The sequence below is a fragment of the Bufo gargarizans genome, chromosome 2 (assembly GCF_014858855.1).
Source record: "Bufo gargarizans isolate SCDJY-AF-19 chromosome 2, ASM1485885v1, whole genome shotgun sequence".
In the NCBI taxonomy this organism is placed as follows: domain Eukaryota; kingdom Metazoa; phylum Chordata; class Amphibia; order Anura; family Bufonidae; genus Bufo; species Bufo gargarizans.
In genome coordinates, this window is record NC_058081.1 from 369,572,979 (window position 1) to 369,586,569 (window position 13,591).

General features: G+C 41.9%; 1 protein-coding gene across 1 annotated transcript in view; it reads right to left on the reverse strand.

Annotated features, from left to right (window-relative positions):
* STK32A (serine/threonine kinase 32A) overlaps window positions 1-13,591 on the reverse strand; it is a 283,690-nt gene that overhangs the window by 18,726 nt on the left and 251,373 nt on the right. Inside the window, exons 8-9 of the mRNA XM_044277548.1 lie at window positions 1,316-1,413; window positions 452-568 (exon numbers count right to left, since the gene is read on the reverse strand). Coding sequence (XP_044133483.1) covers window positions 452-568; window positions 1,316-1,413 — 215 coding nt within the window. The remainder of the gene's footprint in view (window positions 1-451; window positions 569-1,315; window positions 1,414-13,591) is intronic.

Below are 13,591 nucleotides of genomic sequence, written 5' to 3' on the forward strand. Positions count from 1 at the left end.
GCTTATCATTACAGATAGGATTAGACTAACAGCATGTTCAGCTGTATTTCTGTCCAGCAGGACGTGGGCCGCAAACCACCACACTTGGTCTGCAGGCCGTGGGCTGTGCTCCACTGCTCTAAATGCTGTTAATAACAGCTCAGGCAAGATGGCAGCCACATAATTATGTTCAGGAAATATAATAAAAAATATTATTAGAAAATAAAAACAGATGAGATAAAAAGATATGAGTTACTAGCTGTTTTTAACTGCTGACACATTTCCTTTATAACTCCAAGGTAATGTGTGACGTGAAGGAAGAACTTTGTATTTTATGGTGTCCTACAATGTGCAGATCTAGCATACCTCCTACAGACCAGGTAACTGATCGGGGGAAGGGGTTCATCATAACTCAAGTCTGTCTGTAACATTAGTCAGCATCTGTAGTAGCTTAGACTTGGCAATACCTTACCTTGTGCAGTAATGAAACCATTTCTTTGGACCAGGCAGGAGGATAAGTAACAGTCGCTGTATGAAACACATTGACTATGTCTGTTGCTGCACTACTTGAGTGAATGTGAAAAGGTCTCTGGGTAAAAAAGCAAACATAATTACAGTAATAATGTAACAGAATTACTCACTACTGTATACAGATGACATATTAGAGGAGTATTCATATACAGTACATTGGGTATGATGCAGGATGTGCTTTATGATATAAGGAGTACATAACTGTGGGGAAATGTATTGTATAGTAAGTACACTTATACAACCAACTGTGGGTATGAGATGTGGTATTTTATATTGGATTAACTACCTTTATCTAGCTGTAGAGTACATTCCTCTAAATTGTGCATACTTCCTTATGTGTAGGAGTTGAGGTCATTTCCATGAATCAAAATGAGTTTGTAAAGTAAAAGCCATAAAGCCATAACATGGTTTACTGGCATTGCATAGACTAGTTATGTCCAGCTTCTGGAGAGCCGCAGGTTGTCCACTACTGGTGCAGACTAGTCAAACACTCTTCCCTAATAATATCCATGGTCTTCACACAGTAAAACAAGCAAATATGGCTAATTTAGAAATATACTCATTTATATTCATAAAGCAAAGCACCTCTAATAAAAATGTATGCAGAATGATTTCTCAGAAACTGAGAATATGCTGTTCTGCTGAAAATGCTAATTGCCTTCTGATGAAAGGACCTCTCTCTATGTATCTTTGCAGCTACCATGGCAGTAATCACATTGTGAACAATAATGTAATAATAACAAAAAACATTTGTACAAGTAGAATAAAATGATCAAAGAATGCCTATGCTATGAGGATGACGTACCCTGCCTCTTAGAAGCTCATATGCTGTAACTCCCAAGGACCACCAGTCAACAGCAAAAGAATAGCAGATCTGACCTCTTGGGTAGAACATTTCTGGAGCTGTGATAGCAAAATAATAGGATTAAACCTATAAACCTCTGTACATAAAATAAAACAGAAAAACATTATTATTTATTATATGCCATGCACATATTAATACAGTTCTGATCAAAAGTTTAAGACCACTTGAAAAATGGCAAAAAATCATATTTTACATTGTTGGAGCTTAACAAGGTTCCAAGTAGAGCTTCAACATGCAACAAGAAGAAATGAGAGTGAGACAAAAAAACATTTGAGCATTCAATTAATTGAAAATAACGATTAAACAGAAACAGGCTGTTTTTCAGCTGATCCAAATTTTAGGACCACATGCCTTTAAAAGGCCAAATCTGTGCAAAGATGTGGATTCATTGTCATTTTCTGTCAGGTAGTCACACGTAGTGATGGCAAAGGCAAAAAAACTCTCCCTTTTTGAACGTGGTCGAGTTGTTGAACTGCATAAGCAGGGTCTCTCACAGCGCGCCATCGCTGCTGAGGTGGGACGAAAATTTCATCATCACTGAGCCGGAGGATCCAATTGGCTGTCCGTCAAGACACTGAATGATCCTCGACCCAAATTAAGTCCCTTACTGGTGCTGACTGCAGCCCCATAACCATCAGACGGCATCTGAGACTGAAGGGCTTCAAAACAAAAAACGTCTTTAAAGACCTCTCCTCCTTGAACGCCACAGAACTGCTCGTTTGGACTTTGCAAGAGAGCACCAAACATGGGACATTCAAAGGTGGAAGAAAGTTTTATTCTCTGATGAGAATTTTTTTTACCTGGATGGTCCTGATGGTTTCCAATGTTACTGGCATGACAAGCAGATCCCACCTGAGATGTTTTCTACGCGCCACAGTGGAGGGAGCGCCATAATGGTCTGGGGTGCTTTTTTCTTCAGTGGAACAATGGAGCTTCAGGAAGTGCAAGGGCGTCAAACGGCCGCTGGCTATGTCCAGATGTTGCAGAGAGCATTCCTCATGACTGAGGGCCTCGTCTGTGTGGTAACGACTGGGTTTTTCAACAGGACAACGCTACAGTACGCAATGCCCGCAGGACAAGGGACTTCTTCCACGAGAATAACATTACTCTTTTGGCCCATCCTGCGTGTTCCCCTAATCTAAATCCAATTGAGAACCTTTGGGGATGGATGGCAAGGGAAGTTTACAAAAATGGACAACAGTGCGGCCATCTTCACCACTTGGAGAAATGTTCCCACTCACCTCATGGAAACGCTTGCATCAATCATGCCAAAACAAATTTTTGAAGTGATAAACAATAACGGCTGAGCTACTCATTACTGAGTTCATGTTTGGAAGTTGGATTTCTGTTTTGGGGGAGGGTTAGTTTTTTTTGGAGGTGTGGTCCTAAACTTTTGATCAGCTGAAAAAACAGCCTGTTTCAGTTTATTCGTTGTTTTCATTAAATTGAATGCTCAAAAATGTTTTGTCTCACTCCTATTTCTTCTTCTTGCATTTTGAAGCTCTACTTGGAACCTTGTTAAGATCCAGCCATGCTAAATACGATTTTTTGCCAATTTTCAAGTTGTCTTAAACTTTTGATCAGGACTGTACCTGTGATACTAGGCTATTGATTTTCCAGTTTTATATAAATAAAGCTTAATGGGATAATGTTGTATGCCCATTTCTGGCCATTATATGACATGTATCCTGCATTTATCAACAGTTTTCCCCTTCTGCTGCCTTTATACCTACCATATTTTTCGCCCTATAAGACACCCCCCCCCCCAAGTGGGGGAAAAATGTCCCTGCATCTTATGGGGTGAATACTAATGAGCGCTTCCATTATGGAAGAGCTCAATAGCATCGGAGAACCAGGAAGCGGTGAAGGCTCTGATTAACATTGGAGGTCTGATTGCTGGTCTGATCTGAGGTCCAATGAAAAAAAAATTTTCTTATTATCCTCGTCTGAAACCAAGGTGCGTCTTATAGGGTGAAAAATACAGCAATTTTCAGTTTTTCCTGAGCTCAGTAGTTTTGAATCTAGCACTATGGTAAAAGTAAACACTTGCTATCAAGCAGCACCTCTCTCTCTCTCCAGTTGCTCCCGCTTCTTTCCCGCTCTATAAACTTTTATGAGCAGCTGCTATAACCTGAATTCTCAGTGAAGTGAAAATCTACCTTCATCTTTGCCTCATTGAAAATGTATTTTACCAGTGAATTAGAGTAAATAAGAGTAGTAGGTAGGGGAAGAAGAGGAGCCTGACAAATGGAGAAAGAGGCATTTTGTGTATTAAGATATATTGATATTATGTAAAAAGAAAATAGTTAATGACAGCAACTCCCATCTCCAAGGTGAGATGGCTGGGCTTATGAAAACAGCCAAGCGGGCCCATTGTAGAGAATGGGACTAAGCTGCCTCTGAGGTTTCCTCATTCTCGCAGACACCTTTTACCCAAGCCAATTATCTATTGGTGTAAAAGGAACTTTATAGTTGACCAGAGCAGATCTAACAGATCATAAATGTTGCAAACTGCAGCTAAGGTAGCATCCTAAGACAGTACCACATTTGAAATCACTGTGACCCATACTACCCAATGTTTTTCTATGGAAAGTGCATGGCTATGTGCTTGACTTTATGCAACTGTTTTCAAAGGGTGTGGCTGAGAACCTAAACTCAGTACTTATATTAGGGTGTACACATACTTTCGGCCATGTAGAGGCAGATTCACTAATACTGTTTAAAATGTAGACAGTGTACTTATAGAGGACCTTTCACCGATTATGACACTGTGAACTAAGAATACAGACATGGAGAGCGGCGCCCAGGGATCTCACAGCACTTACTATTATCCCTGGGCGCTGCTCCGTTCTCCCGCTATGCCCTCCGGTATCTCCGGCCACTAAGTTATAGTAGGCGGAGATTTTAGTCACTAAGTTATGGTAGGCGGAGTCTGCCCTTATTTTCTCCCAGGCTGTGAGCTCTGCAATGCAATTGGCCAGCGCTACAGAAGAACAAGGGTAGACTCTGCCTACTATAACTTTGTGACCGGAGATACCGGAGGGCATAGCAGGAGAACGGAGCGGCGCCCAGGGATAATAGTAAGTGCAGTGAGATCTCCGGGCGCCGCTCTCCCAGGCTGTATTCTTAGTTCACAGTGTCACAATCATGGAAAGGTCCTCTTTAAGTTTTTTTTTGGTAATACAATACTGATGACATATCCCATGTCTGTTTAGATGCTTAATTTGGAGAAGGACAAGGAAAAGAGTAAGGAAAAGGAAATGCCACGCCTGGATGAGTCTACTAATGATTCTACCAATGACAAAGTCTATGTCTATTTTAAAGGCCTGCTGGGAGCCCATTGAAATAAAAAAGTTAGGGATGCGGTCTGTTGGGGGGAGTATGTGAGCATATTCTTACTTCTCCCCTTGGAACGGCTTAATTTAGACAGGTAAGGAAGGATGAGGAGAAGAAGAGTTATAGGTCTCAAGGACCTTCTCTAACTGGTGATAAAGACATAGGGGGTCATTTGTCAAAATTGGTATTCCAGTTTAGTGCTGTAAAGATGTTGCAAATTATGTCATTTTGTGCATATTATGTGTCACATTTGGCTACATTTTGCAGCACTTGATGAGCCCCAACACTTTCTGAAGTGGAGTGAAGAGTTGATTGAGTTTAGAGATTAGAACAGGGTTATGTCTTATGTATATATTATATGTGCAACTTTAAAATGCCACAAAAAAGTCACATCTTCACACCAGGCAATCCCTTAGTATACTTTTACTGACAGTAGCTAAACAACATCATACTGGTGCCAAATTTAATAAAAACCAAACGCTACATCATAAATTTGAAGCAGCAAAGACAGACTTAAAATTGACATCCAAACCACCACAAAGGATAAATTCCCCCATACTGTTTTGCCTATTAGTGATGGTGCAGGTCAAACCAGAAAGTTAGTTAGAATAACCCTTCTCAATATATTAGAAAACTTGGCAGCAGCACAGTGGGGGTTGTGATTCTTGTTTAATGAAGAGGTATATACTTTTGGAGCAAAATGTAAATTTAAGCATGAGTGTTCTTCTTGCTGTGGGTTCCACAGAGCATCTAGGTTCTTTAAAAGTAGAAATAAAAAGGGGATGATGGGGCTGGAATCAGTGTTCTAACTGCCTCTGGTTCATGCCGACAGTATGCATTTACTGGGTTTATATTTGGAATGGTAGGTATTTTGGTGATCGTTGTTTGCCTTTTGGCTTTTTATTTTCTTGGGTGTATATTGAGGCCTTTAGCGTGTTTTTTTTCTTTTTCTTTTTTTTCGTTAGTACAATTGGAGTGAGAAAGCAAAGTATGGAATTGAGCAAGGATGGGGAACATAGTACTCAATCCTCTCTATCTTCCCCAAATCAGTCTCTCTCTGTGTGTAGAATCTATGGCTGGCAATATTTCTCTTACATGGTTGAGATACAACTGGCGAAGTCATGTCCAAGTGTGAAGGGTGTCTAAGCAATGTCCCTCTTACAGCAGTAAAGTCAGCAGTTTTGATCAGCAAATACCCTACTGGCTGACTCCAATGTTTGGTCATACAGATTATGGACCTTCTTGGTTCTTTCCTGTATCTCTTTCTCTGGAGGACTGTAAAGTAGAGATAGCTTTCTTTCCACAGATCTCTCAATGACAATGATTCTCTGGGATGTAGGCCTATTCCTCTGCGGACTGAGCACATGCATCTTCCTCAGCTAACGCACTACACTAACTAGACCATATCTAACTTCCTACAAGGGTGTAAGCATAGTAACCCCATTTATTCCATGCAAAATATATGCTGGGTGATACAATACATTACAAGACATGAACATATGAAATAGCATTAACTAACACTGCATAACATTAACGAGAACAGTTTTCAAGTACCCTGTTCTGGGGTTACTGCATACAGATGTAGAAAGCTTTAAAGAAAAGGAAGAGTTGGATGGGTTTAGTCTGGATAATTTTTGTCTACACAGTGTGCGTGGCCATTTTGTTGGAAGGAATCTCTTAAATGGTAATAGCACAAAATAGATTTGGTAACAGCACCAGCCATAGTACCAGCTGTAGTATATACACAGTACCAGCCATGGCCCTAGCAGTGTGAAAATGTAAACAAAAAGCCCTTGTCCTGCGCTAAACAGCACAGGGCAAGGGAGAGCATCGAACATTTCATGCTCCAATGCTCATGTCGGAGAGGCTGAGTAGGGGAAGAGGGGGATATGTCCGGGTTCAGCTCTGAACCCAGACAACCCCTTTAAGTAAAAGACACAAATTTAAAGATGACACATTCCCTTTGTATTTTAAGCAAGAACTATTTTTATGTTAATCTTTTACATTTTCAAAATAACAAAAAAGAAAAATTGTCCAAAGGAAAACTTTGGACACCCTGCATGGTTAGTACCTAGTGGCACCACCTTTGGAAAGTATCACAGCTTGTAAACACTTTTTGTAGCCAGCCAAGAGTCTTCAATTTCTTATTTGAGGGATTTTCATCCATTCTTCCCTGCAAAAGTCTTATCATTCAGTGACATTCCTGCTCTTTTGAGGTCCACAGATTTTCAATGATGTTCAGATCAGGGAACTGTGAGAGCCATGCTACAACCTTCAACCTGCACCTCTTGAGATAGTGTAAAGGGGATTTTGAGGTACGGTTAGGACCATTATCCATTTGTAGAAGCCATCCTCTTTTCAACTTCAGTTCTTTTATAGTTGGTGTTATGTTTGCTTCCATAATTTGCTGGAATTTACTCCACCCATAAAGTGTTCCTGTGCCATTGGCTGCAACACAACCCCAAAGCATGATTTTCTTTTCATGAAATTCTGTGCCCTTTTTTCCCCAAACATATCTTTGCTCAATGTGTCCATATGTGACCTCATGAGTCCACAGAACTTGTTTCTAATATGCATCAGGTTTGTTTAGATTTTCTTTTGCAAACCTCTGATGCAGAATTTTTTTTTCGTTTGATGACTTTTACCTAAAGGCCATATATGTAAGGGTGTTGCTGAACAGTAGAACAATGTACCAGCGTCTGCTAAATCCTCCAGATTGTTTTTTGCAGTCAAGTGTGGGTTCTGATTTGCCTTTCTAGCAATCCCATGAGTAGCTTTGTCTGAAACCATTTTCATTTTCAGAGTGTAGGGCAGCTCCTTAGAAGAGACCATGGCTGCTGTTTTTTGCGACAAGGAGGAGAGGAGAAGTTTTGGAGTTTTGTTTTTTATAAATCTTTGAAATTTGCATCACTTGGCCTTTCCTAACAGTGCATGTGAACAGGCCTTAACCCTAACAAGCTATTTAAGGTCAAAGTTATCTGAGTGCTCACTTTTCCTTGGGTTCCCATACTTTTTCAAGGTACTACTTTCCTTTTTTCACTCTAAAATTGTATAAAAGCAAAATAATACATTTCTTAAAATGTTGAAAAGTGTGTTTCATCTTTAACTATGCTTTTTGAAGAACATTACATCTTCAGCTTGCTTAACTGTTCACACTAACACTAATTTTGACGAGGGGTGCCCATACCTTTGCATAACACTGTATGTGGTACTAAAATAGGTACTGCTAAATACGAAATCTAACTAAATAAATCCTTCTCAATGCCAAACAGTTCAATAGCTAGACAGATTTGTCTTTTTAAAGGGGTTTTTCGGGTTTAGAGCTGAACCCAGACATACCCCCGTTTTCATCCAGGCAGCCCCCCTAATATTGTAACCCTAGAGTGCGGGCCAGTGGAGACTATAGCTAGGAGGGTCAACCTTGTTGCGTCCTGCGTTGTATCAGCGGAGAGGGAGGAGGGGCTAGAGGCGGGCCATTGATGTTGCAATCGCAGCGAGGCCCCGCGCACAGCAGTCTTCATATGTAAAGTGTAGTCATTTAATCCTTAACCAGTGGGTTAGCTTTGTTAAAGTAGCGCAATCCTCTGCAGCTGTACTCACTATCAAACTACCGCAGCAGGCCGGCCAACAGCTTAACATCACTCACTCCCTCATTCGCCTGCTCCGCCTGCTTCATTAATAAAGTGGGAGGAGCAGGCGAGTGAGGGAGTGAGTGACGTTACGCTGCTGACCGGCCTGCTACGGTAGTGAGTATTACTGCAGAGGATTGCGCTACCTTAACAAAGTTAACCCACAGGTTAAGGAATATATGACTGTTGGCTCATCCTTCACTAGAGTGCGGGCTGATGGCAGGGGCAGAGCAGACTACACTCCGGGGCTCACATGCTGCACAGTGTCCGGGCTACTCATGCTGGTGTACCTGTTTCCTCCATGCTGACAGCTGAGCGCCGCCTCCGTCACTGCGATTCCCTGTACAGTCGCGTCCCTTTACATAGACTGCTGTGCGCGGGGCCGGTGTATTGGGGGTCACTATTTACACAGGGACACTTATGGGGGGATCTGTGGATGACACATATATAGCATAACATGCTATATATGTGTCATCCACAGATCCCGCTATAACAGTGATATCTACAGATATCCCCATAACAGTATCATCCACAGATCACCATAACAATGTCTTCCACAGATCCCCCATAACAGTGCGCCATCCACAGATGCCCCCCATAACAGTGTCATCCACAGATCCCCTCTATAACTGTGTCATCCACAGACCACCATTAGTTCAAAAGCACATCTTTTGGTTCAAAATATTAGTTTTTCTTATTTTCCTCCTCAAAAACCTAGGTGTGTTTTATCATCAGGTGCATCTTATAAAGCAAATATATGGTATATGTTCTAAAGCCTTTTTTGTCGTGCATTAGTGGGGGAAAAAAGGGGGCTTATTAGCCGTTGTGTGTTAGAGAGAAAATTACAGCCCTTTTTGGCGTGTATTAGTGGCAAAAAAATATATTATTTGCCGTTTACAGCCGCAGTTATATGTTCTAAAGCAGGCAGCAGGGGGGTGGGGGGCTTATATTAGTCGTTGTGTGGAGAAGTGAGAAAATTACAGCCTTTTTTTTAACGTGAATTAGTGGCAAAAAAAACTACTTATTTGCCGTTCACGGCCGCAGTTACATGTTCTAAAGCAGGCATGCTAAACCTGCAGCTGTCCAGCTGTTGGAAGAAACACCCCATATGTGGTCGTAAACTACTGTACAGGCACACGGCGTGGCGCAGAAGGAAAGTAACATCATATGGTTTCTGGAAGGCATATTTTGCTGGACTGGTTTATTTACACCATGTCTCATTTGAAGCCCCCCTGATGCACCCCTAGAGTAGAAACTCCCCAAAATTTACCCCATTTTAGAAACTACAGGATAAGGTGGCAGTTTTGTTGGGACTATTTTTAGGGTGCATATGATTTTTGGTTGCTCTTTATTACATTTTTGTGAGGCAAGGTTACAAAAAATTGAAATTCTGAAATTTCATCTCCATTTGCCAATAACTCTTGTGGAACACCTAAAGGGTTAATAAAGTTTGCAAATTCAGTTTTGAATACCTTGAAGGATGTAGTTTCTTAGATGGGGTCAATTTTATGGAGTTTCTACTCTAGGGGTGCATCAGGGGGGCTTCCAATGGGACATGGTGTCAAAAAACCAGTCCAGCAAAATCTGCCTTCCAAAAACCATATGGCGCTCCTTTCCTTGTGCGCCCTGCCGTTTGGCCATACAACATTTTACAACCACAAATAGGGTGTTTCTGTAAACTACAGAATCAGGGCAATAAATATAGAGCTTTGTTTGACTGTTAATCAATGCTTTGTTAATGGAAAAAATTGATTGAAATGTAAAATTTGGCAAAAAATAGCTGTTTTGGCACGTTTTTTTTTTTTTTTTTGACTGTGTTCATCTGAGGGGTTAGGTCATGTGTTATTTTTTATAGAGCAGATTATTACAGACGTGGCAATACCTAATATGTGTATGTTTTTTTGGGGGGGGGGGTTTACACTATAATATCTTTTTCATTTTTTATTTTTTTTGCCGATTGTCTTAGGTAGGGGCTCATTTTTTGCGGGATGAGAGGACGGTTTTATTGGCACTATTTTGGGGTGCATATGACTTTTTGATCGCTTGCTATTACACTTTTTGTGATGTAAGGTGACACAAAAATTGCTTTTCTACACCGTTTTTATATTTTTTTTTGACTGTGTTCATCTGAGGGGTTAGGTCATGTTGTATTTTTATAGTTAAGTTTCTTACCGACATGGTGATACCTAATATGTATACTTTTTATTTATTTTAGATTCACAAAATAATATCATTTAAGCGAAAACTTTTTTTTTTGCCATATTTGATTTTTTTTTTTCTTGGCGATTGTCTGTGGCCAAATAGAATTAAAATTGAGAAAGGGGATGCAGAGGCCCGGATGATTGAGGCACGTGTCCCCCTCCTGTGACACATTCTGCACTTTTCTGGGGACCGGGCGCCTCCAGTTCCCGAGGTACTCCTGGTCAGAAAAGATCAGGGCCTTGGGGACTGCCTCATAGAACTCTAGGAATTTTCCTGTGTTGCCAGCGCTCCGGGACAGCGCAAAAGAGTTGTACAAGGCAACCTGTACCAAGTAGACGGCAACTTTTTTGTACCATGCCCGGGTTTTGCGCATGGCGTTATATGACTTGAGGACTTCCCATATACCGATTGTAGTCCACAATACAATCAGGCTTGAGGAAAGTTGCTGCAGTACCTCTCACAGGGACAGGGGTGATGCCGTTACCATGAATTGTGGACAGTACAAGAACATCCCTCTTGTCCTTATATCTGACCAGCAACAGGTTTCCACTGATAAGGGCACGGGTCTCACCCCTGGGGATAGGTACCTGGAGGGGGTGGGTAGGGAGGCAGCGTTGATTTTTCCGCATGGTCCCACAAGCAGACGTGGATCTGGCGGCGAGGGACTGGAACAAGGGGATACTAGTATAAAAGTTATCCTTGTACAGGTGGTAACCCTTATCTAGCAGTGGGTGCATAAGGTCCCACACAAATTTCCCACTAACCCCCAGAGTGGGGGGACATTCTGGGGGTTCAATACGGGAATCTCGCCCCTTGTATACACAAAACATGTAAATGTACCATGAGGTACTCTCACAAAGTTTAAACAGCTTTACACCATACCTCGCCCGCTTAGAGGGAACATACTGGCGGAAAATGAGTCTCCCCTTGAAAGCAATGAGAGCCTCATCAACAGCAACCTCCCTTCCAGGTACATAGGCCTCCAAAAATTGGCCCTGAAGTGATCGATGACCGGCCTGATTTTGTACAGGCGATCATAGGCAGGATCACCTCGGGGAGGACATGCTGCATTAACTGCATAATGCAGGCATTTCCTAATGGCCTCAAAACGGGAACGTGTCATGGCCATACAGTAGAGTGGGATCTGGTAAAGGACGTGCCCACTCCAGTACTGCCTGACACATTTTTTTGACAAATTACAGTGGGCTTGCTGAATTATGTCTATTTTTGTATGAAAGACCTGCAATGTTTTTGGATAGTTTGTATGCAAGTGTACTTATACCACTTGTTATTTTTGAAAACTTCATTAAAAAGAAAATATAAAAAAAAAAGTCAGAACAGCGCAGCATGCTGCATCTTCTTGTCTGGTAAAACGCCAGGTTTTCTAATAGATGATCCCATTACAGTCAGTGTAGCCTGTCGGGAGGCATTCATTTTATAGCCAGTGTGGTCCATCAGGAGGCATTTATTTCATAGTAAGTGCAGTCTGTCAGAATGTGTTCATGTTATAGTCAGTGTAGTCTGCCAGATGGAGTTCATTTTATAGTCAGTGAATGTCAGGAGGCATTCACTTTATAGTCAGTGCAGTCTATCAGGTGGCGTTCATTTCCGCCATTTGAAGGAAATGACTCTTCTAATATTTTAATTATTTACTTCTACAATGGATGTTTTTTTTGATTATTGTAACTTAGCTTGTGCCATTACATTTTTTGCCCTTACTAAACAAAAATTCTAAAATTATACTTCTGCATTTATCCTCTTAAAGCACCTTGTAGCAGAGAGGCCGTATAATCCACAATAACTCCACTGGTAGACAGGAACAGCATACAATAATCCGGGTAGCGGTACAATAATCCCTTTTCCCCCAAGAACTAGACGACACATAGCTTGGGAGTCAACTAACTTTATTTAGGCGTAGCACACCTAATTTAACCCACGCCCAACAGCCTCATTTACATACAATAGGGTACATAGATGACTATAGTACAAGGATGGGTGGGGTCAGACAATATCAAAGGCTGATGGGAGATTGAGGCGGGACAGAGCAGCTAGTTTAAACTGGTCTCCCAGTGTCCTTGAGACAACACCCTGCTGGGGAAACAATGGTACAGAAAAAAGGGGGAGGGGAAGAGGCACAGAAAATCAATGCATTTAACATTACAGTAAGAGCAAGATATATACAAAGGCATTCTGTAAGTGGCTAGGTTTGCCACAATGCTCCCCAAGAACCAAGCCAGCATATCCAAACAGATCGGCTTGGGGATGTCCGGAAGAGTACCCACAGATTATTTTTAAAGTTCAGTTTGTCTGGATAGCCCGTTGGCGTTGCCATTTTGCTTCCCAGGGCGGTAGTGGATGGTAAAGTCAAAAGGCTGCAGCCTGCAGCGCTAAACTCCAGCGCAGCAGCCTGGCATTGTCTCCTGACACCTTGTTCAGCCACACCAACGGGTTGTGGTCTGTGAGTAAGGAAAAGGGTTGTCCATACAATTAGGGCTGCAGCTTTTTAAGGGCCCACACCACAGCCAGGCATTCTTTTTCTATGGCGGCGTAGCTTACTTCCCGGGGTAAAAGTTTTCTGCTTAAGTAAGCCACTGAATGCTCGCTGCCATCGGCTACGACTTAGCTCAGTACTGCCCCCAATCCAAACATAGAAGCGTCTGTATGGACGAGAAATCGTTTAGTTGGACCAGGGGCGGCAAGTACAGGTGAATTTACAAGAGCCGTTTTTAGTTGATGGAATGCGTGCTCACACTCTGGGGTCCAGACTACTATCTTAGGGAGATTCTTGCGGGTCAAATCGGTGAGGGGTTTGGCAAGGGTACTGTAGTCAGGTACAAATTTACCGTAGTATCCTGTGGTTCCTAGGAATGCCAGTACTTGAGTTTTGGTACCTGGGGTTGGCCATTTGGCTACAGCCTCTACCTTAGCCGTTTCGGGTTTTTGTTGTCCGCTCCCTACCCGGTGTCCTAGGTATTGGACTTCTGCCATCCCTATATGGCACTTACTGGACTTCAGAGTTAATTCTGCCTCCCTAATATGGTCTAGTATG